The 23,801-nt window shown below is 38.4% G+C and overlaps 1 protein-coding gene and 1 pseudogene across 4 annotated transcripts in view; one reads left to right on the plus strand and one right to left on the minus strand.

Annotated features, from left to right (window-relative positions):
* Memo1 (mediator of cell motility 1) overlaps positions 1-18,238 on the plus strand; it is a 102,672-nt gene extending 84,434 nt beyond the window's left edge. Inside the window, exons 8-11 of one of the 4 annotated variants that reach the window (XR_003835272.2) lie at positions 11,554-11,658; positions 12,559-12,826; positions 15,490-15,601; positions 15,998-18,238. Coding sequence is in view for 1 of the 4 variants with exons in the window: in XM_021186335.3 (XP_021041994.1) it covers positions 11,554-11,658; positions 12,559-12,690 (237 nt within the window). In the remaining 3 variants the exon portion in view is untranslated. Of the gene's footprint in view, positions 1-11,553; positions 11,659-12,558; positions 14,070-15,489; positions 15,947-15,997 lie in introns of those variants that run through there. The other 3 variants (XR_003835270.2, XR_003835271.2, XM_021186335.3) reach the window with 3 other exon arrangements.
* LOC110283889 (F-box only protein 34 pseudogene) lies at positions 245-5,412 on the minus strand (annotated as a pseudogene).
* Positions 18,239-23,801: the final 5,563 nt, after the last annotated feature.

Raw genomic sequence — 23,801 nt, forward strand, 5'->3', positions numbered from 1 at the left:
TGACCTCTGAATGTCCTTGATGGAGGAAAACAGGCAAGAGTTCTTCACAGCTGGATAGGTTTAATGTGAGGCACCACCATACAAAACCATGGAACTAATTTCTTGTACAGCTGGGAAACAGTTTAAAATGCCTGAGCAATGGCAGTCAGATCTGAGCAGAGACCAGGAAGGGCCGGGCGAGCTGGCAGCCCTGGAGGTTGGCCCAAGTGTTTCACAGACCTCTTGCCTCCCTGTCACATGGACTTCAGTACTCCTCTTCTGTCTCGCTCCCTCTTGACTTCTTATGGATTGCCCGGTTAAAGCTATGGCAGGCAGGTAACCAGTGATTGTCATGAAGGCCTAACTTAGAGCTAGAAAAGCCCTTCTGAGGCTGGTGGCAGCACAGCCAGTAGCCAGGCCCATATGGCAAAGCCTGGCAATAGGGTTTGGGGTGCCACCGGCACAGGGACATATCCCCTTTCACATACTTTTTCTTGCACTGCTTGCAAGGGTCTTCTCTATAGCATGGGTCTCGAACCCACCGAGAATCTGCTGGCCCGATGTTGTAGTATTCAATGATGGACTTGAAGTAGCGACAGGTACATTTAAGAGTGGCTAACTCAGGGTAGGGAGTAACCTGAAGATTTTCACTATGATGTGGTGGGGCAGGCAGGCCATGTACTGCTGAGACTCCAGAAGCTGCTGGATCTTAAACCTGGTCTCCAGGAAGTCCTGCAATACCTGCTTCCTGCACGTGGCTGCCTCAAGCACCTGTGAGGTGCTCCCTCCCCGAGAGGCTGCTGGGACGAGAGGCTGCTGGGACGAGCGGCTCCACAGAGGCATCTTTCTCCTCACGTGCACTGCTGCCCTCAGCAGCATCTTGAGGCTGACTGGCCTCTGAGGCCTCTGGTGCTGGGTGTTCCCTCAGCTGGGGGTGCCCTTACTGGTCCTGTCCAGATGACAGAAAGAAGAGCATCCCGGGAAGAGGCTCCTCAAGGGAGTCTAAAGCCGACGGCCGGTCTTTCTCTACCATGCACACAGTGATGCTGATGCACAGCGGGTCCTGCCTCTGCTCAGGATGGTGCTTTGTGAGTGTTACAAGCTCTCTTCTTACACGACTGACAGCATCTGTAGGCAATTCATCAAATTCCTCCACCATTTCTACGTCATCCCGGCTGCAGTTCTTGATAGCTGTTTGCTGACCTGGCTCTAGATCTGTGTTGTCTGTGTGGAAGCTCACAGCGGCTGGCAATGAAGGACAGCTTTGAGAAGTGCCATCCTAGGCCTGCTCCCCTACAGAATGATGCTCAGTTACGGAGGGTTCTTCACCCACAGATACTGGCTGCAAGGGGTACTCCTGAGGGTCGGCTGTGTCTGCAGAGCCCTCTTCACTTTTGTCCATAGCCTGAGAACCATTAGTGAGCAACACCCGTTCGACGGAAACTGTTATTGTGTGACAAGCTCCCAGGTTCCCGCTGGCCCTGGTGCTTCAGGCACTCAGACTACAACCTGGCTACCATGTCAAGGACACGGACTGGCTCACCCTGGGATCTGCCAGTCTCCAGATTTTCTCTTTCCTTGGGTTCTTCACAAGTTTCTGGAGCAGAGAAGGGCTCAGGTTCAGGTGGTATACCTGGGGACTGGCCAGAAATCTTCACAATGGCAGGCAAATTTGTGCAGTTTTTTGTGCAGCTAGCAGGCAGAACAGTGGTCTTCTGCTCGAGGAAGGCCACCATCTGTATCACTGACTGAGGCCTCGCAGCACAGACACCGTCCCCACTGTCACTCATGTAATGCACAGAACAGTGCTCGACGCCGCACACAAACGGCTCAGACTGGTAGCACTGGCTGTTGATCTCCCTTTCTAGCTGTAACTTGGCTTTCTTAAGATCCCCTGATTTTTTTTCCTTCTTTAGTGGCTCTCCCATCGATATCCCAGGAACTTTTTATTTTCACAGAGCCTTTCCTATTGCTATCCTGGTGGGCTGCAAAGAATGCAATTTTCTCCTTTGTGTTTCCAGGTTTGACAATAGCCCATGTCCCAGGCAGTCCCTCCTCACTCTGGTGCACGGCTGCAGACAGCATATTCTTTTTGGCTTTAACATTTAAGCTGTTCTCCACAGGACTCTTCCCATTCATACTGCACAGAACATTTGGAGAAAGGATCCCAAAAGGTTTTCTAGATGATGCTTTGACAAGGGAGGCTGAAGGAAGGACGGTGGGTTTCATGTAGCTGGCTCTGGCTTTGACATCACCTTTGGCCTTTCCGTGGCTCATAGGCGTTCTCAGGGTGTCCCTGCTGATCTCAAGAGGGCACTCTTTCTTCTTAAGGGCATAACAGATGCCCTGACTGCTGGGGAGGGAGGCCTAGGAAGCATGTGTTTGTGTTGCTGCTGGCTCAAGACTGGAAGGAGGAGTGGCAACTTGCCCCCCCCCCCCCCCCCCCCCCCCCCGGGCACTCAGCAGGTCTGTGCTTCTACCTGGCTGGGTCCTGGCCCAGGCAGCCCAATGTGGCAGCGGCAGGCCTGACTTGCTCCCCGACACTGAGGGGGACCATCATACATTTTTTTCTTTATGATTTTTTTTTGAGGTAGACCTTACAGTGTAACTTTGGCTGGCTGGAACTTACTATATGCAACCCAGATTGGCCACAAACTCCAAGAATTCATTCTCTTGCATCATCCTCCTGAATGCTGGGATTCTAGGCGTGGGTTACTTTTAACCTTTTAAAGTCATTGCTGTGTGGAAGGCAGGTGGAGAGTAAGGTGGTCAGTGCCATAGTGCAGAGAAAACGGAGGGGAAGAGAAGAGTTAGGTCAGAGAGACATATTGACGTTAGTGGTGAGGAAACAAAAGGAAAGCCATGAGGAGGCCTGGGCCAGGGAAAGGAAGGATGATGGCGCAGAGGAGAAGCCTTAGCCAACAAGGAGCAAGAGCATCAAGAGTTTCGGAAGAATGTGACAGTATTTAAAGTTAGAAACTAAAGTGGAAAGAACAGTGTTTGAATGTTGCCTGGCTTGATGGATGAGCTGATCGTCAGGCATAGTCACTCCTCTCTTCTCTGCCTACTCCTCATACTCTCCTTGGACAATAATGCTAATACCTTCCCTATTCTTCCTCTTAATATTAGTGAAATAAAACCGTACTCTCACCCATCCTCAGCTTTGTTCTTAATCAACATGCCCCACCCTTTATAGGATAATGATATAAAACTATCTCTACTCATACCTAGCTTTGTGTTCTTAATCAAGATGGAAGTTGAGATTATTTCAAAATCCCCAGTAGCACTAATCACCTTTAAAGTGATTTTAAATTTTAACTTTACCATTTTAGACAGTTTTGACTCTCAAAATGGAATCACTCATGTGGTTCCCATTCCATCAGTCGTCGTCTTTCTTCATTTAGGAATGACTATCTTGGGTTTGGGTTTGATGGATCAGTAGTAGAACAACATGCTTACTGTGCAGAGTCCCTCCTATGTGCCCTTGTCCACAATGAGCCGTAAGGAAGAATGTGTGTGTGAAGAAGTAGGAGCTACTTTTTAGTGGTATACATGTGACCAATTCCTTTTTATGAAAATTATCTTCCCTTGTTTGTTTAATTACGCAGTAAGTTTGTAGGCCATGGTAACCTCAGGTTTGCAGTCCTCCTGGCTTTAGCATATCTGGATTATAGGCATGTGCCAGAACATCCAACTTCAACAGCAGGCTCAAAAGTTTCTTCACCACCAAAGCATTTCTCAATAAATAGCAGTGTGTGTGTGTGTGTGTGTGTGTGCACACACATTTTATTTAATTTTATGAAACAGTACTTCTTGCACCAAAGCCAGTAAAAAATCTTGATCCAAGAGAAACCATGTCTCGAAAAACCAAAAAAAAAAAAAAAAAAAAAGGGACTAGTCTTCTAAACTCATACTTACCAGGCACTAGCTTAGTATTTTCATTGGAATGTCATAAAACGTTTCCAAACTCAACATGGCAACGTTGAAAACTTGTGATTTTTCTCTTGACAAGAGCCTGGTTTTACAGACTATTCTAAGTCAGTTGATAGTGTACGCCACTACTTCCTCAGCCACGGTCGTCATTTTCATTCTCATACCTGAAAATGAAGCCAAAACAGATGCTTAAACTCACATCAGATTGTGTTTTGGCACAGTTTTTGTGTCATTGGCTCAAAGATTGTGTCTTCTGGGCCAGATCTATAATATTGTCCTGTTTCAGTAAAAGCCTAGTATTTACAGTCAGAGGGACCTAAGGGTCTGTCCCCCATGATCTGCAGTCCTCCTACCCCACAGCTCCTCTCTTTTACTCAGTGCTGGGTGATACTGCCTGCCACATGGTTCCAGCTTCGGCCTTTCAGTCTTTTTATAATTATTTATGAAATAAATTATTAATAAAATATTATTTTAATTATTTCACTTACATACCTCAAGTCTTTGTTTAGTTAGCTTGTCTAACTATGGATCCCTGACTGGCCCTGAACTCACAGGGCTCAAGACCAGGCTGTTTGAGAATCTGCTTCCCGAGAGCTGGAACTAAAGGCATGTCCACCATTCCTGGCTTCTTAATCCTCCCAGGAGGGTGAACCAGGTACCTTGCTTACCTTGTCACTTTGCGTTTTGCCCTCAGCATTGCTCCTTAACTCCTAGTCTGCTGCTTCACTGGTAACTTGTAAGAAGCAGTGTTTTCTTATCCAAAGGGCCTGGAATAGTGATTACAACATAAAAACTCAAATATTTTTCACATGATGAATAAATAATCCTATAAACATAGTTAAAAACATGAGCACATTAATATGAAAGTGAAATAAAAGGAAGATAATAAATTAATGTTTTAAATGTAATATCCATGCACGGCTATGTTGGAAGGCTCAGTGAAGTACTTAGATTCGTGTGTATAGTACCAGTACAGCAGCAATAAACACAAACTTCTACATGGCTGTTGATGTTGTTACTGCAACTACAGGGCATTGCTGGGTGACTTGTGTGTTCCCCCCCCCCCCCAAAAGGTAAATAATTCTTAGTAAATAAATAAAATTTTAAAATAAACTAATATATTTCCTCCTTTAGATGATGATTCAGTCTCTAGGAAATTCATTCTTAAACCATGAAAAATTTTCTCTGTTGTTACATGCAGTAGAAATGGTACAGGAAACTAGAAGTAGGACTTCTTCCTAAGCCTAAGTCAGAAGTCTTATAGGTGGAGGACAGCTATTTGTTATAGAATTTTCCTGTTATCAGCATCCTTAGATCATACCAAACCTCAAAGTACCTTGGTGCTGGGGACAACCAGAACTATGTATGTCCTACTTATTTATGGTCTTCATGTGAGCAGTTATTCTGTCTGCTTGCCCAGCTTTATAATTATGATTACATTTTTAATTTACTTACTATACATCCTGATCGCTGCCCCCCTACCGCACTTACCTTTCCCATGTCCCCCTTCCCTTCTCCTCTGAGAGAGTGGAGGCCCCCTCTGTATCTCTCCAGGCAAGCTTTATTTTATTTTATTTTATTTTACTTTTTGCTTTGTGACCTACCATTTCTTTACTGCTTAGTTTAGTGTAATTCACAGTAAAAGTTTATGTGAGGTACAGACTGTCCTATGTAACTTACATGATTTTGACGCTTACTCTGTTGATTGTATAGAAAGCAGATTCTACAAGATCAGGTGTCTCAAACAGCTGGCCATTTGGAGTGTTTTAGGGAAAAGACTGTAACTTAGAGATGGGATGGTGACAGTGGAATTGGGAAAAACATGGATCAAATTAAGATACTTTGATAAGCAAAAGTTCTTCACTAACAGATTGTCTTTACTAGTTTGTAGTTCAGAGAGATGTAAGTTTGGGAAGTCTTGCTGTGTTGATGGTTAGGCTACCTTTGGTGGTAATAGTTAAACAATCCTGTCGTTACCCTGAGATCATATATGGGACTCTGAGAAGAGCTGTCTTTGTAGCTGTAGCTCTCTGTAGGTAAGTTTGTATTAACCTCCCTTTATCTCTTGACTAAAACATTGGCAGGGCTCTTACATCTTTTTCTGTTTAGCTTAGAAAGGAAAGTTTTGTTAATTAAAAGACCAAGCTGTGTGTGGTAGAACCAGGAAGCCCAGGGTGACTTCTATGTTTGCCCCAGATTTTCATTAGATGTCAAATTACTAAAACCGTATGTCTTAGTCAGGGTTTCTATTCCTGGACAAAACATCATGACCAAGAAGCAAGTTGGGGAGGAAAGGGTTTATTCAGCTTACATTTCCATACTGCGGTTCATCACCAAGGAAGTCAGGACTGGAACTCAAGCAGGTCAGAAAGCAGGAGCTGGTGCAGAGGCTATGGAGGGATGTTACTTACTGGCTTGCTTCCCCTGGCTTGCTCAGCCTGCTCTCTTATAGAACCAAGACTACCAGCCCAGAGATGGTCCCACCCACAAGGGACCCTCCCACCTTGATCACTAATTGAGAAAATGCCTTACAGCTGGATCTCATGGAGGCAATCCCCCAACTGAAGATCCTTTCTCTGTGATAACTCCAGCTGTGTCAAGTTGACACACAAAACAAGCCAGTACACCTTACATGAAACTTTTATTTAAATAGCATGGGATAAAACATTTGTTTTATGTTAGTGTGCCTGAATTTAATATTTAAAGTAACATTGACTTGGAGTTAATTTTTTTGGTTGTGTGTTGGAGCTGTGATTTTGTGAAATATATTCTGTGTAGAAGTTTTTAAAGGTTCATAAATGTGTCTTTATTGACATGCTGTTAATTTGATTTAGAAGCTAATTTTTAGAGTATATGAATAAAATAATGGTTATCTTAATAAACTCAAGTGGCTTTTTAAGTGTATAAAAGTGTCCATAATTTTGAATATACTAGAAGTTGAATCCATGGTCTTAAAATCTAAAGTTTGAAATATTTCCAAATCCAAAACCTTTTTGTTGTCTGACATGATATCATAAATGAAAACTGCACACCTGCACACGTGTGCTGGCCAGAGTTAGGAAGTACGATGATGCTATTACACGATGTTACCTGAGGCAATGTGATGTGGGAAGCACATGGAAAGTAGAAATGAACCTTGTGTGTAGGACTTCACTGCCATTGCCAGATTACTTTATTTACACATAAATACTCAAGCACGCCTTTAATCCCAGCACCCGGGAGGCAGAGTCAGGCGGATTTCTGAGTTTGAGGCCAGCCTGGTCTACAGAGTGAGTACCAGGACAGCCAGGGCTACACAGAGAAACCCTGTCTCGAAAAACCAAAAACCAAAACCAAAACCAAAAAACCTCAAAAATACACCAAAAAACCCCTTCTGTTGTCAAGTGTTTTAAATAAAGGATGCTCAGCCTGTAAGAACTATTCGTTTTCAGAGTCCAATAGGCCTTTTAATTAAAAGAGTTTAGATTGAGCTAGAGAAAGTACCCAAGGAGCTAAAGGGATCTGCAACCCTATTGTTGGAACAACATGATGTACTAACCAGAACCCCGGAGCTCTTGTCTCTAGCTGCATATGTATCGAAAGATGGCCTAGTCGGCCATCATTGGAAAGAGAGGCCCATTGGACTTGCAAACTTTATATGCCCCAATATAGGGGAATGCCAGGGCCAAAAGAATGGGAATGGGTGGGTAGGGAAGTGGGGGGCGCTATGGGGGACTTTAGGGATAGCATTGGAAATGTAATTGAGGAAAATATGCAATAAAAATATTAAAAATCAAAAAAAAAAAGAGTTTAGATTGTATCTGCTCAGAATTACTGAATTAAGTTTTTTAAAATTGGAAAGATTTTTGTATTGCTGTTTAAATGTTATAACTTAAGTTATTTTTGAATTGCAAAATAACTTCTAAATGACTTGAAAACGGAAAAAAAACAGAAAAATGTTTATAGGAAAATAAAGTATGTCTTATAATTGTTATAGTTAAGAAAATAACTATAAGTGTAGAAGATTACAATTTGAAAGTCCTATGATTTTATTGGCTATCTTTTTTTTGGTGAATAGTATTTTGTAACTTCAATTTTTTTTTAAAACTTCAGCCTTCATACCAACAAGCAGAAAATATTTTAAGACATTAATCTTGTAAATTTTTGATTGCTTAAAATATTAGCCATATTTACATGTATTTTCAATATATAGTATGTGGTATCATTTTTACTCTGCTAATCTTGGGTATACCTTTTTATTATGTGAATTTTGCGGTGTTTCATTATGAATATTGGCATGTTATTTTTCAGGGAGAATCTAAAAATGCTATTGCAATTCAATTTAGTCACCTTATTTAATTTAAATCATCTGCTTTCCTTTTTCCTACTATTTTGAAAGGAGAAATTGTTATAAAGTCAGGCTTCTTTCTCTTGAATTTATGCCTTATCCTCTTTATTAGGCTTGACAGCATTCTCTGTAATGTAGTCACTTATTAATGTGTTGGCTTTTAACTAACTGATACCTTTAGATAGGGTTGATTTGTTCTTGGATTATCTGTACTGTAAAAGTTTTTTTTATCTTAATTGCTCTTCAGGAAAGTAGCACATTTCTTTTTTCCTGATGCGTGTGTGTCTTCAAGTGTATGGATTTACAGTTCTAATGCTTGCTGATGTGCTGATTAATTTTGTGGTCCTTATTAAAAAGGCATGCTTTTTCTCAAATGTCCAGAAAACATGCTATTCGTCTCATTTTACTAAATGAGACGTATTCGTCTTATTTTAGCAAAATTTACTTCCGTGTTACAACAGTAGCTATTTTGGTTAGTATAGATACATTTTGGTTTGTTTTTAAAATGGGAGGATAATTACCAGGATGTTGAATTTGCAGCTTTGTCAGTATCTCCTGTTCAGTTTTAGTTTGACCACGTGGGATTTGACATCACAGTTTTTTAGCCATTGCTTGGAGAGTCAGCAAAATGATAAATTTTGATAAATGATAAATGATAAATCCCCAAATTAGAGACTTAGTGCGTATTCTGCAGATTTCTAGCTAAAACTGCTAAATTATGAAATACTTCCATACTCTCGATAGGTAGGCTTTAGTGTTTATGGTTTCTCTCACTTGAAGCTGAAACCAGGATTGAGTGTTTATAATATCTCTTTCTTACTTGAAGCTGAAATGGGTGTTGGCTCGTTTCATTGCATATTGGCTTAATGTAGATAATCAAGCTTTGACTATATGAAGCCATAGGAAGCTTTCTGTTGCCTGGACACTCACTAATCATAAGGGTTGGTAGGAATAGATAAGTTAGCTAGGCATATTTGAGAAACATTTTATTTTTTATCGTCTTGGAATTTTGATAATTGCGTTAATCTAGCATTTTGTTGGATATTAGTAATTTTACATGTATCAAGTTGGTGCAATATGTTTGCCAGTATTCTGTATTGGTCAGTGGATATTCCATTAATAATTTTATCCTCATGCTTTTGTTTATGTATTTTGTAAAATTTCTGAGTTGGATAGATTCACTCATGAGCAAAGCCCCCATTTCCTCTAACTTCTCTTTATAAAGACATGCATTAAAACATTGTGTTTTAATGAAACAGAATTAATTCTCATCTAGTAGGCACTTAATACACTTGAAATAATTTAAATTTTAATACTTTGTCTCTCGATTTCCATTTTTTCCTTTTGTGTTTTTTAGTTTCTCTTTAACTTAATAAGTTTAATCTTTATTTTGAGCTCCTTATTTAGTAGTGTTTTCTCTACATTTGTAATAATTTATCTTTTCATTAAGGGTTTCTTTGCCACTTAATTAGAATTCCTTGCTTTAAATGTAATTCATGTTCTCTTTGAATTCATATCACTATATAAGTCTGATGCTTGTTCCAGCCGTGCTTGGAGATTTTATTACTAAAATGTATGTGGGAACTCCTCATCCTAGAACTTATTAATAAGTGGATTCTATTTATGTTGAACTGTCCTAGCCTTCATTTAGAAGCATTAAACTTCTCATAATGTGTACAACAGTTGTAGTTCTGTTGATGTTTGGGGTATCGTTAGTGTATTTCTTGTTAGACCTTGAGAAGGCCAATAATCATTCAGACAGAACCTAGTGTTAGAAACTTTTTATGCCCCATCTCATGCATAGGAAAGTTGTTTCTTGACTCTCCCTGTTTCTAGATGAGAGTTATAATTCCACCTTAGTATTATTACATATTGGTTTAGCATTACATTGTTTCTTTGCATCATATTGTATATTTTAGGTTTAACTTTAAAATTTTTAAGTTCATACCAAGTGTTACTGACCTGAAAAAGTCCCCTGGTTGTTAGAAGAAAACCAATAAGCATTAAAAACTAGTTATAGATTGGCTAATTAATGTATAAGCAAAGTGATTTTATATTCATATTCTTATGTTTTGGGTATATTTTCTAGAATTGATGATATTTATGAAACATGTGGGTATTCTGAACAAGTTTCTTGTACAGTTAAGGTTTTGCAGCTTCCACTCTAAAACTCACATATCACTAACAGCTGCTGTGTTCCATATTACTTTATTTAGAATAATTTATCCGATTATTCTGTGCTCCTAAACTGTTAAAGACATGAATAGCCTTTAACAGTAAAGTAGAATTTGTCAATTCAGTCCACTGAAATGACCATTTAGTTTCTCCCAGAAGACATTAATCTAGTGTATTGAGCATAAATATAAACAGGGCTTGATCTAGATAGAGTAGTGTATGGCTGGGCAAATAAATTAGGTAGCTTCGTGATTGACTTGCCTGCTTCAGTGAATAAAGCTGCTCAGTCTTAATATCAGAAATGTGTTATGTGGGCTGTTGAAATGGCTCAGTAGGCAAAGGTGCTCACAGTCAAGCCTGTCTTGGAACCCACATGGTGGAAGGAGAGAACTGAGTCCCACAAATGTCCCCTAATCTCTAACTCATGCCATCACAAGTGAATGGCTTCAGTCTCTTGCATGTCTGTGTGTATAAAATAATAAATAATATCAAATAATTAAAAATATGTGAGTGATTTTGGAGACTGCAAAATTTAGTATAAACAGTTGTCCAATTCATGGTGGTTTGTTTAGCAGTACTCTTAAAATTTCTTAATTTTAATCTTCAAAGACACTGGTTTAAAATAGAGTGAAAAAATTTCCTTCTTAGAACTAGTTCATATAAGATCTGCTACTAAACTCATCATCTGTCTTTCGAGTTTTGAAATAAACTATGTTAAGTATTTTCTTAGTTTGTTGTATGTTCTTATCTGAGACCTAGATAACTGCTAAGCATTTAAAAATCTTACACAGTTATAATTCAGACTCCTAGGTTTGAACAGTTATATATCAAAATTAATTTTAGATTTTTTATGAAAACTTTCACAGATTTACTTTTGTAATTATTCTTTAAGGAAAATATAATATTCTGAACTATGTTGTAGAGTCAATGTCAACTGTGAAGGTGCCTTACATGCATCTAAACTTAGAAAACAACCTGGAATTTTTTTCTGTCAGTAGTTAATTATTATGAGATTACATTTCATGAATAATTTTGTATTTTCCAATGATTGTTTAGTAATTATTTTCTATGTGTAATAGAGAAATTAATAAGTAAATTTAAAATATAATTTATTAATAAAAATTTTGTCTTTTTTTTAGGGTATGAGTATTATAGAACAATTAGATCCTGTATCTTTTAGCAATTATTTGAAGAAATATCATAATACTATATGTGGAAGACATCCCATTGGGGTGTTATTAAATGTGAGTACTTTCAGCATCCCTGACATTTAACATTAACCCTGTTTCAAAATGTCTAAACTGTTACTGCAATCCACCGATGACATCATTGGCTTTGTGTGCATAGCACCAGGTTCTTCCTGGTAATTATGGGTTTCTATTTCATTTGAATAAATTTATCACTGGAATACAGATCAATAATGTCTGTCAACACAATTATTTGGAAGAGAGACGTATCTTCTCTTGACTTTGTCAGTTCTGATGTGCTTTTATTCTTCCTTTTCAGAAGATTGGTGTGTGTGTGTGTGTGTGTGTGTGTATGTGTGTGTGTGTGTATGTGTATGTGTGTGTGTGTGTGGTGTGTGTGTGTGGTGTGTGTCTGTGTGTGTGTGTGTGTGTGTGTATGTGTGTGTGTGTGTGGTGTGTGTGTGTGGTGTGTGTCTGTGTGTGGTGTGTGTGTGTGTGTGTGTGTGTGTATGGATGGGCAGACTTGGGTTACATATACTCATTAATGTTTTAGTCACTATCAGAAATTAAATGAATGGTCCTTGTGGTTTAATAATGCAAGATAGATTGTATTTTTTTCCTCTTTTAAACAATTTTAAAGATTGTCAGGAGAAGACAGGCTTTAATCCCAGCAGAGGTGGGTGGATCTCTGTGATTTGAGGCCAGCCTGCTCTAATTTCTGGAATTTATATTAGAATAAGCTGCACTTATTTCCTAAAGTCTGAATTGAATGAAATAGAGCTTTTTTTTTTAAATGAAAGAATTTATGAACCAGTATACAGTTAAAGTATAAATTAGAGTGTACCTTTTATACTTGTGAGTTAAATATACATTTCAAGTTGATTGGCAAACCACCTGACATTTGCAATGATCTGGTTTTTTATGATGTCTGTCATAATCATCTTTTTCTTTTTTTAGGCTATCACAGAGCTTCAGAAGAATGGAATGAATATGAGCTTTTCCTTTTTGAATTATGCCCAGTCAAGCCAGTGTAGAAGCTGGCAAGACAGTTCAGTCAGTTACGCAGCTGGAGCACTCACGGTCCACTGAAGCTCCGATCCTCAGGGATGCCACCTGCACAGACTCGTACTCTGTCCAGGGTCCAGCCTAGCCTTTACCAAGATGTTGGTTCTGGTGTGGGGGGATTCTGAAACCTCAGACTAATAGAACTCCTTCTTCTTTTCTAGTAGGTGTAGTCCTCCTTAATTTCAACTCATTTTAAAAATGCTTTCTAGTTTGAGGCAGTGGAAGGAAGGCTGGAATCAAAATATTTGCCCAAATTGGCACACAGTGACTTGTAAAGCATTTAGCATATCTGAAATTTGCACTCTTTGCAGACTCATGCACATATATTCCGCTTTCAGAATAGTTTTGCAAATTGTACACAGACAAAGGGTGGAAGCTTTTTAATAAAAGAAATTGCATTTATAAATGATCTGTATTAGAATATAAGAAATCTCCAGTTATAGACAATTACTACCCATGTTGTACAACAGATACCTTCTATTTTAGTTGCTAATAAAGGGCTACACAACTCAAAATAGTCTGATTTAAACTTATTGCTTTGTGGTATAAATGGAAATTGTTTTTTATTAATTCTATCTCAGAATTTTTGTTAAAATGGCAAGCCTCAGATTCTATGTAATAATGTTAGAATGTATTTTATTTTTACATTTATGTGATTTTTTTTAAATCACAGAAATTATAGTCATATTTTAAAGTTAACTTTCAAAACTATAGTCATTGCATTTTTGTGTGTGACATACCCTCATGTCATTATTATATTGTACTACAATATAAATTCAAGGATGCTTTAAAACAAGTAGATTTATTCCTTTCCTTCAATGACTGTGTTCGGTAGTCTGCACATGAAGACATTGAAGAGTGTCATTAGCTGTGTTTCAAGTTGTTGCAGACCATCACTACTGTGGTTTTTTGTTTGTTTGTTTGTTTTTATTGCTTTAAGCAATTTAACTCTTTCACTTGAATTTTTAGCAAGAAATCATTAACAATATTAGTAACAAGGCCTATTGGACTTCTGATAGTCCTGCAAAAAATTTGTTTGGGGAGGGCATGATTTTTGGTGCGGCTCTTCCAACTAAAATAATGGTATGGTGTTGTATTTCTTTATCATAGATTTATTCTAGTCATTTTGGGGAGGAAAAGTGTTAACTCATTAAGCCATCATGCATGTTGTTCATTATCCCTGTTTTAACAACACTGGATGTTTCTATAACATTGGAGAGTGTTTGTCTTCAGTGTTATACCCGAGTAGCACAAGCTTTCGATGCCTTGCACCAATTTTCTTTTGGAGATTTACGTTCCTTACTTATTAAATATCAATTTTCTATTCTCAAGAATGGGAGAAAATAATACTACCTTTTAGATTTAAAATTTACCTACTTATACATGTAGGAAATATACTATTATACATCAGTGTTTTATTTTCCATTATTTAGAAACGCTTTTGAGTACTATAAATATTTATTTCTTGTTTAATACAGATTATAAAAATTTCTGAATTGACAATAGTGAATTTTTAAAATAATGTTTTCTGAGTATAAAATTTGAAAATACTGAAAAGTCAGAAGAAAAAATCTATTACCTACAATCTCACTATCCCAGAGATAACACTGTTAAATGTTTTTCTGTATTTACTTATAGTCCTTGTGTTTTTTATGAGAGTGTGTGTGTGTGTGTGTGTGTGTGAGCGCACAACCACAGAATTGAGATTTTAGTGCCCATACATTTGGGTTATGCCCTGTTATCCTAAGTACCTACTACCTGTGTCTCTGAAAACACTATTTTAAAAATGGCTGCCTAATATGCTATACTGTATGAAAATAGTTCTCTCTTTGGATGTTAGGCTGTTTCTAATTTTCCTCAATTTTATAATAGTACGGACATTCTGTGTAAATTAGACTCAGTCTATAGGATATAATCATGAAAATGAAATAAATGGTTTACTTGATGATTTTGTAGGCCCTTTAAAAATATGCCAAATTATATTTTCAATAGATTGTATCAAATTAACAGCACCCCCTCATCAGCATAATTTCTTTTAATTTTTGAAAAATTGTTAAGCAAGTAATTGTTTCTTTTTTAAAGACTTTCGAATTAATCATTTATTGTCTTTTATAAATTTAGAATGGTTTTTTGAAAATCAACATTAAAGAGACGTCTAGTTCTAGGAGTGTGTTATACTGCACATTTTTGTTTGTTTATTTGCTTTGAGACCTGGAACTTTGTGTAGCCCAGGATGGCCTCAAACTCATGAATGATCCTCCTGCCTCTTCCCAAGTGCTGGGATTGCAGGCATGCAGTACGATATGTCTAGCTTGTACTGTTCTCTTAAACCTAGGGTATTCCAACCCCAGCTTGTCCTTTCTTAGAATATGAGCAATCATTTTTAAAAAATTACTTGTTTTGGAGTAGAAACAGTTGTTAACTGGTAGTGTTGTCTAACTCTAGTTCTGTCTCTGCTCCTGACTAACCTCTGAACTGGTGTTTTCACGCCGTATTGACGCCGTATTGACTGTACATCTGTACAGTGTGCAGATGACCTCCTTGCAACTTTAGTTTTTAATAGATTTTGGCTTCACATGTTAAATTGGTACGTGATTAGTTTGGATATTTTTATTTCAATTCTACATATGAAAATCAAAGTGAAAAGCTTGTTATTTCAGAGAAAGTGGAAATTAGTTCACTTTATTAAATGAAAGTATCATCTAAATTATTGGACTTAGCCTTCCTATTTTAAGTGCCTTTAACAGTTTTGTATTTCAAGTATAAAATGTGAAAGAAATTATTGTCTGGTTCTATAATACAGTTTCTTTGTATTATTTTCAGCAACGTTTTGTTTACCTTAGATCGCACAAAAATGCATAGTCATGGAGTCCCCTACTCTCCCAGTAGTCAAGTTCTTAGGAAATGTTCCTCTAGAGATAAGTTAAGTGAACAGGTGAGTGAGCACTCTGTCCTGGAAGCAACAAGTCCTTGCAAGAGTAGAGCCCCAGTGAGCTGTCCAGTGCCTGTATTTATCTGTTACAGTATGGGTGGTACTGAGCTCCAGTCACTGGCTATTAATATAGTTACCATAGCTTGCTTTGGAAGCATGTAGTTCATTCCCCTAGATTAGGGGGTTGGCAGATGTTTTCTGTGAGGGCCCAGTGAATTATTTTATATGCTTACAATGGTCTCTGATCTGAACTCTTCTCCTTTGCCATTGGAATACAGAAATAGCCATAGACAACATGTAACAAAACACATGTATATATGTTTCATAAAAAATTAATTTATACTAAGGTGGAATGCTGAAATTGGCCTGCAGACCATAATTTAATGTTTCTTATCCTAGATGGTATATAATTCATTTGTAGTTCAAAGTTGGCCAGCAATTTAGCAGTAGTTTGCCACAGACGGCTGTGCGTTCCTGCCTTGTGAGTCTTCTTAATTCGATGCGGTGTCAGCGGCTGGATTTCTTACTGAATGTTTACACAGGTAAGTGGACAGTAGGGGACATTTGGAACTCTTGGAGACTGATGTAAAAGCACCTTGAGGTCCTTGTATTTGCTGAATGAAGTTCATTGAGTTTTCTTTGCTGCTGTAAACTAATCAGGAATGAAAGTAATGAGTTGTTTGCCTTGCTGTGTAACCAAGGCTGCCCTCAACCTCCGTGGTGTTGGGATTATAGGTGTGCATCACCAGGTCTGACACAAATGAACAGTTTTGCATATTTAAGGACACAAGACAAGTTTAATATGATTTGTTGGCTTTTGCCATATAAAGACTTGAAAACGTCCCCTTTTATGTTAACTCTCATTTTATTGAAACAGTGATCTCTAATAAACTCAGAATAAAGAAGAGATTTTGTTTTGTTTAATTTTTGAGGCAAATTTTTTTGTTTGTTTGTTTTTAAATAGCCCCCAGGCTGTCCTAGAACTTGTAGATCTGTCTGCCTTTGCCTCCCCAGTGCTGTGATTCAAAGTGTGGGCCTTCACTACCCAGCGGAAAATTTTAATTCAAATAATTTTAGTTGTACTACTATTTTGTCACTGAGGGTCACAGAACACCTGTCAAGTGGTACTCTCAGCTCTATAGACCTTGGCATTTTCAAAATGTTCAGTTTTCAGAATAACTACCGTCATTAGAAACACACAGAGGAGCCTTACTACCCCACATACACAATGCTGTTTAGACTGGAAATTGTACATCATTGTATTAAGACTGAAGAGTTACACAGGAAGAGAAACAGAAAGGCCTATGTGTAACATGAAGTGGTTGATGGAAATAGGTTGGCATTTATTTTTGAAGAGAGTAAATTTAAGAAGCAGTCTTGGAACATTTGTGTAACTGCCACTCAAGAGGATTAGAATTGTTCTCTATTAATCTAAGGTGGGTTTTTGTTTTTGTTTTTTGTTTTGTTTGGCCTTTAGTTCCAGCCTGTGGGAGGTAGAGACAACTGAATCTTCGTGAATTATAGGCCAGTTTGGGGCACTTAGCAAGTTCCAGTGCAGCCAAGGTAATGTAGTGAGACTTAGCTCCAGAGAAAAGAGGGGTAAGAAGCATACGTTCCTGGTCTGTGTTACGTGGAATATGTGAAAATTTCTGGTGTTAAAAATTTGCTATGTTCTCATCAGATCACTGGAGACATGCAAACAAAAATTAGATCAGTGATTCTCAAAGTAGCAGTGATACCTATTGAAAATGTTTTATGAATAATTGTGTGTGTATATACACATACATTTATAGGGACAAAAGCCAATGGAATTACTGTAGTTAAATATAACTTCATTTATATTTCAAATCAAAATGCCTTTTAAACAACATATACTTTTAACAGATTATAAATTGTTAAAATGATGCTTAGAATCTTAGGCTAATTCTTTAAATGTAAAGATGTCAATAGAAAGCAAAATTTTACCAGTTCCTAACACAAATTGAAGTTGTTTGAGTTTTAATGGCTGCTTTCTCAAACAAGTACTTCTTCACACTGAAGAAGAGCCACATCAGTGTCAGGAGAGTGAACTCAACTGAAAGCTGTGTCAGGAGAGTGTACTCAACTGAAGGAGCTGGACAGTGTCAAAGTACTACTGGAAGTAGCAGCAGCTGGCAGACTAATTCAAGTCAGTTTCCTGCTGTGGCCAGCATATGCCTATAAATAGGATCTCATTGCATGCAATATTAGCACTAGAGGCTGTCCTGTTTTATAAATGTTCACCCAGTAGTGTGGCACCTGAGACCTTGGCCTCTTTAAAATTGGTATGGATGGAGTGTGTTTGCTTAGCTGTATCTGAATTCTTAGAGGTTGATGTTTCTAATACCATTTATTCCAGGGTTGACTGGTGATTTCAGACTGGGTTGTCTATTGTTTTTCTATTTTTTCTTTCCTTCCTGTGTGCCCCCACCTCCATTTTTCTTTTTAAAGATTTATTTATTTATTATATGTAAGTACACTGTAGCTGTCTTCAGACACTCCAGAAGAGGGTGCCAGATCTCGTTACGGATGGTTGTGAGCCACCATGTGGTTGCTGGGATTTGAACTCTGGACCTTTGGAAGAGCAGTCGGGTGCTCTTACCCACTGAGCCATCTCACCAGCGCCCCCCCCCCTCATTTTTAATGTTAGTAGAAGGTTTTGGCTGTTACCTTACAAAGTAATAGGAAGAAATTCAGAACCAGTTCTTCTGATTTTGAAAGCCATAATATATTGCATTTATAGTTTTTTGGTTAATAAGTTATATTCAGGTGCAAAGTTGAGTTTGTAACTTTGATAGGATTGTGTATATTATCTCTGTTACTCAAATAATGAAACCAAAGAGAACATAAATGCCGTTATTAAAAAGTAGTTGAAGGCCAACGATATTCAACCATATAAGCGAGACCTGAGTTCTGATGTTTAGATCTGCCAACATTAAATTCTGAAAAATATTTAAAACTTACTCACTTTTATTCTGAATTCCTGAACTCAATATGATGTTAAATGTTTAAATAATAAAAACTAAAAAAAATGAAAACAAAGTAGAATATATTGACAGAATTTTGTGTTTTAAAATTAAGTACTTAAAAACTGTAAAATCAGTCTTAATAAAGGTACTTTAAACTTAATTTTTTATAGATGGAATTCTTTTTGAGAATTTTTATTTGAAATTTATTTGAATATGGGCCAAAATAAACATTCAGTTGTTGCTCGTTCAATTTAAGTGAATTGAAACTTGAAAGATGGAGAAGAAAACAATATAATAAAGTGTTTTCAATGATCTAGGTTGGTATAAACCTTTTAATTGGAAGCTTTTTCCAATTTTTGAGTTTAGCTACTGAAATCAAGCTTCGAACTAAACCGTGAGGGTAGAGCTGATATTTTTAAAGTCTGTGGAGTTGCAGATGGTGTTAAGTGATGTTAGCTGTCCTGGGTACCTAGAGCCCTGCTTGCTGTGCTCTGAAGCACTGTCCCATGGTGTGTTCCGTATTTCATGGTGCTCGGGCATGTTGGAAGTTAATTACAGTGGCTTTGGCTACATGCCCAGTGTCCCCAGGTGTGTGTGCAGTGGAAGGACACTGCAGTAGTGGGAGTCCACTTCAGCTTTGCAGGGGAGCTGCTTTGGTTTCCTGGAAAATTGCTATTGAGCATCCCTTCCCACAACATAGCTAGGACAGGAGTCTGGTTCTGGTTCTTTAGTTCTGTTTGAGTGCTATACCGTAGTCCATATTTTGTTTTTAGCAGTGGCTATTTGTTGTAAGCTATTGTATTTAGAAAGTAAGGAGTTTTGCAGATACGATGAAAATTATAGAAATTCCTCAACTTATAAAAGTAGATTTCTTTTTGTGGGCTCAAATAACTACACATATTTATATTCTCTTATTGGGGAATTACTTTACAATTTTTGAGTTCTATTCTAGTGCTTACATACAACAGTACCAGTTTTTAAAAATAATTTATTTTTATTTCCTGTGCATTGGTGTTCTGCTTGCATGCATGTCTGTGTGAGAACGTGAGGTCCCCTGGAACTGGAGTTACAGACAGGTGTGAGCTGCCATGTGGGGGCTGGGGATTGAACCCAGAGCCTCTGCTGCGCCATCTCTCCAGCTCAACAATACCACTTTTATGTAATATAGGATGATGATAGAAATTTTGTGTATGAGTCTTAGTGAGTTTTGATGGCAGATGCCTAACTCTCAGCCATTCTAGTCTTAATAAAGTGTTCTGCAAGTACCTGCATTCTACCTTGGTGTTTCTTAGCTATCTACAGAACTAATTAAAGGTGTTGGGAAAATAGTACCTGGGGAATGGCTCTTAGCTGGAGGTGTGTGGGGACTGGTGGGTGATGCTTCCAGGCGTTCTGTTTTTCTGGATGGTTTGGAGGTATGGTCCATGCTGTCTTGTAGAGTTCCCAGAAGAGGACTGGTCCTTATTGTTCACAGCAAGTCAGTGTGTCTGTCTGTCTGTCTGTCTGTCTCTGCCTGCCTCCCCCTACGCCACCCCCCTCCTTTTTTCCTTCTCTGACACTTCCATTCCTTTATGGGCATTTACTGGGATCTCCCACATAAGCCTCTATCTTTGAATCCTTATCTCTGAGTCTGTCTTTAATTTTATAATAAGAAAGACTCAAATTTAGAACTCTAGAAATCTTTCTACATGTGCTTTTAAAAAGGTATTTTGTGGATTTAAGTGTGAACAAAGTGGGAGATTTGGTTGAAATGAAGTAGAACAAGGAGCTCAGTCTGGTCACATTCAGACAGTAGGTGGCAGTTGGGTGCAGTTTTCACATCACTCACTGCTGTTTTTCCATAATCAAGGACCAGGCCTAGCCTTGTGCAGTAACTGTGATGGTAAGCTTAGTGCCTAAACAGTTCTTAAAGTTTATTCTGTGACCTTAGTGAGACTTTCTATGGGCTTATAAAAGATAAAGGAATATGGATTTTAGAAATCTAGTAAGCTCTACGTTTAATTTAAAGGCCATTGAAGGGGTTATAGAGATGATGTAGAGGATATGAGCGCTGGCTGCTCTCATAGAGAGGACCTGGCTTAGTTTCCAGCATCCATGTGGCAACTCAGACCTGCCTATAACTGGACCCCTCTTCTGGCCTTCATAGTCATCACACAGTGCATGTGGTAGATTACAGACATTTATACACAGAATAAAAATAAATCTTTACAAAATACTGCAGGTTCAAAAAAGAACAGAAGAGGGCTACTGAGTCAATTCTAAGTTTTATATGTACTGTTGTACCTTGTTATTTTTTGTGTTGCCTTTGCCTCTTTAAAAAATTATAATTCTGATTTTTATAGTGATTGAAAGAATATGTAGGGAGTTTGTATTTATGTTGTTAATAGGTTTTTTTACTATGTAAAATTTATTATATATGTCTCATGTCTACTATATTGATTTTGTTTTCCAGTTGAGAAGATAGATGAAATTTAAGTAAATGTTTAGTTCTACCATCCTAAGAAGGTAACACACATTTAACCATGAGAACATTGAAAAAATTGTAATTGGTTTTCCTGGTGTGTTAGAGCTGTCTGTCTGTCTGTCTTTCATTAGAAATACCAGAGAATATTGAATAGCTGTTTTTATTTGCCTTTGACCCTTTGAGGTTCTATTATGTGCTTTTGAATTTATGATAGGATATTTCTTGACTTTGAGGCTTTTGGTCAGAATGGTTAAAGATGAGCTAGGTAATACAATCTAGGAAAAACAGTTGAATTTAATTAAAGGAGGAAACCTGCTTTTCTCCTGGAACATGTCAAACTGCTTTTAAGACAATGCCTACCCTAGCCCTTCCTCAGAGCCCACACTGACACATTGGGACAAGCCTGTAGTTGGTAAACCCACTGCTGCTTTGCACACGTACTTGTGCTAGTAGAGAAACAGCTTGTTGCTCTTTAGGCATATTATGGAAACATCTACTTGATTTATTACAAAATTCATAGGTAAGTTTTTGACATTTCAAAGTTTCCCATTGTGGGAAACCAAAGCTCTGGTAAGAAGCACATGTGAATTAAACCCATCTGCGGAGTTTAGCTCATTTCCTGAACATTAAATCCTTTCTATATGAAATATTAGATAACATTCATTAAAAGTAGGAAAATGTGCTTTAAGAAACTTAGCTGGAGGCTAAATGTGGTGTTAGCAATGTTAAGTGTCTAATGTGACCATTCTAATCACTTCTGAAAAACAGTCCAGAATAGTCTGTATCTCCTTCTCTCACAGGCAGTTTGATTCTACTTTATACGTCGTGTGTGTGTGTGTGTGTGTGTGTGTGTGTGTGTGTGTGTGTGGTATCTTTAACATTCATAAACTCTAATCTATATAAAACCTATAAACCAAGAACAGTTTTTTTTTTTTTTTTAAATCTTTTTTCTGACTGACTTAATTCTCTTAACATGATTTATCTCTGGTCTATTTTTCTATAAAGGATATAACTTCATTTTTTAAAGTATTGTTATAATTTTTCTTTTCTTTTTCTTTACATCCCTCCCTGTCCTCCCAGTCCCTCCCTCTCTTCCCCTTTTCCCTCCCTCCATTCCTTTTTTTTCAGAAAAGGGGAAGACTTCTTTGGCATTTCAAGTTGCAGTAGGATTAGGAGCATCTTCTGTTAAGCCTAGACAAAGCTGCCCACGTAAGGGAAATGGTCCGAAGGCAGGCAACGGAGTCAGAGTCAGCCCCTGCTCCAGTTGTTAGGGGACCCACATGAAGACCAAGCCTCAAATCTATTACATAGATGTAGGCAGCCAAGGTTCTTCCCATGCATGCTCTTTGGTTGGCTCAGTCTCTGTGAGCCCCTATGGACCCAGGTTAGTTGATTCTGTAGGTTTTCTTGTGGTGTCTTTCAATCCTCCTGCCCCTCTTTCACAAGATTCCCTGAGTTCCACCTATTGTTTGGCTGTGGGTCTCTATAGCTGTAACTTCATTCTTCATGATTTAGAAAAAAATCAGTTGTGTTTTATGCCACGTATCTTTATCTCTTGTTGGGCACCTAAATCAATTCCACATTTTAGCCTTTGTGACTAGTGCTACAGTAAACCTTGTCTGAGATGTGTAGATCTAGGTTTTCTGGGTAAACACCTGGAAGTAGCATAGCGGGAGGGAGGTCTGTTTTTATTTCTGTTTTCTTAAGGACTTCCTGCTTTCCATACGGAATGGGTACTTCACGTTACCCGAGGCACTTCAGGATCCTTTTTATACCCACCATTCTCTCAACAGCTTTTGTTGGTGATTTGTTTCTTTTTCTTCTGGTGTTTTTTATTGTTTGGTTTGGTTTGGGCCTTTTTAGATATCTTGCTGATTGGCCTGGAATTATGCAGATCAGCTGACCTCAAACCTCCTGCAGGTCCACTAGTCTCTGCCCTATTTGAGTGTAGGCATGGGATCCACTCCAGTTTGCTTGCTGTTTTCCCTGCGACTGCCATCCACACCACACAGGCAGGAAGGATCTCACTGCAGCTTTAGTCCCTGACTTTCTGCCACCCAGTGCACTGCACACCCTTTCATTTGCTTATCGCCCATTTATGTGAGAAATCTTTTGTTTTCAGAAGTCCCTCTCCCTCTCTCTCTCTCTCTCTCCCCACTTCTCCCCCCACCCCCATTTCCTTTCTATTTGAGGTAGGGCTGGTCTCAGACTCTCAGAGATCTGCCTGCCTCTGTCTCCTGAGTGCTGAGGTTAAAGGCATGAGCCATCACTCCCAGCTCAAGGGCCTATTTTTTTTTTTTTTTTTTTGGTTTTTCGAGACAGGGTTTCTCTGTGTAGCCCTGGCTGTCCTGGAACTCACTCTGTAGACCAGGCTGGCCTCGAACTCAGAAATCCTCCTGCCTCTGCCTCCCAAGTGCTGGGATTAAAGGTGTGTGCCACCACCGCCCGGCTTAAGGGCCTATTTCTTATGTGCATGTTTGTGCATGGGCAAAAGCGTGGGTGTGTGCTGATGAAGGAGCATGCCAGCTAATCTTGGTGTCTGTCATTCCTCAGTTGTTATTCACCTAGTTTTGTTTCCTGTTTAAGACAGTCTCTCACTGCCTGGAACCTGTCCCTAAGCCACGGTGGCCAGTAAACCCCAGGGATTTGCATCTTCATCTCTCTTTGTCCTGGGCTTTTTATTTCTGTTTTTTATTTATTTTGCATGTTGGTGTGTTTATTTTATTTTATTTTATTTTTAGACTGTGACTTT

This window comes from Mus caroli, unplaced genomic scaffold, assembly GCF_978045245.1.
Source record: "Mus caroli unplaced genomic scaffold, Mus_caroli_1 scaffold_18, whole genome shotgun sequence".
Classification (NCBI taxonomy): Eukaryota; Metazoa; Chordata; class Mammalia; order Rodentia; family Muridae; genus Mus; species Mus caroli.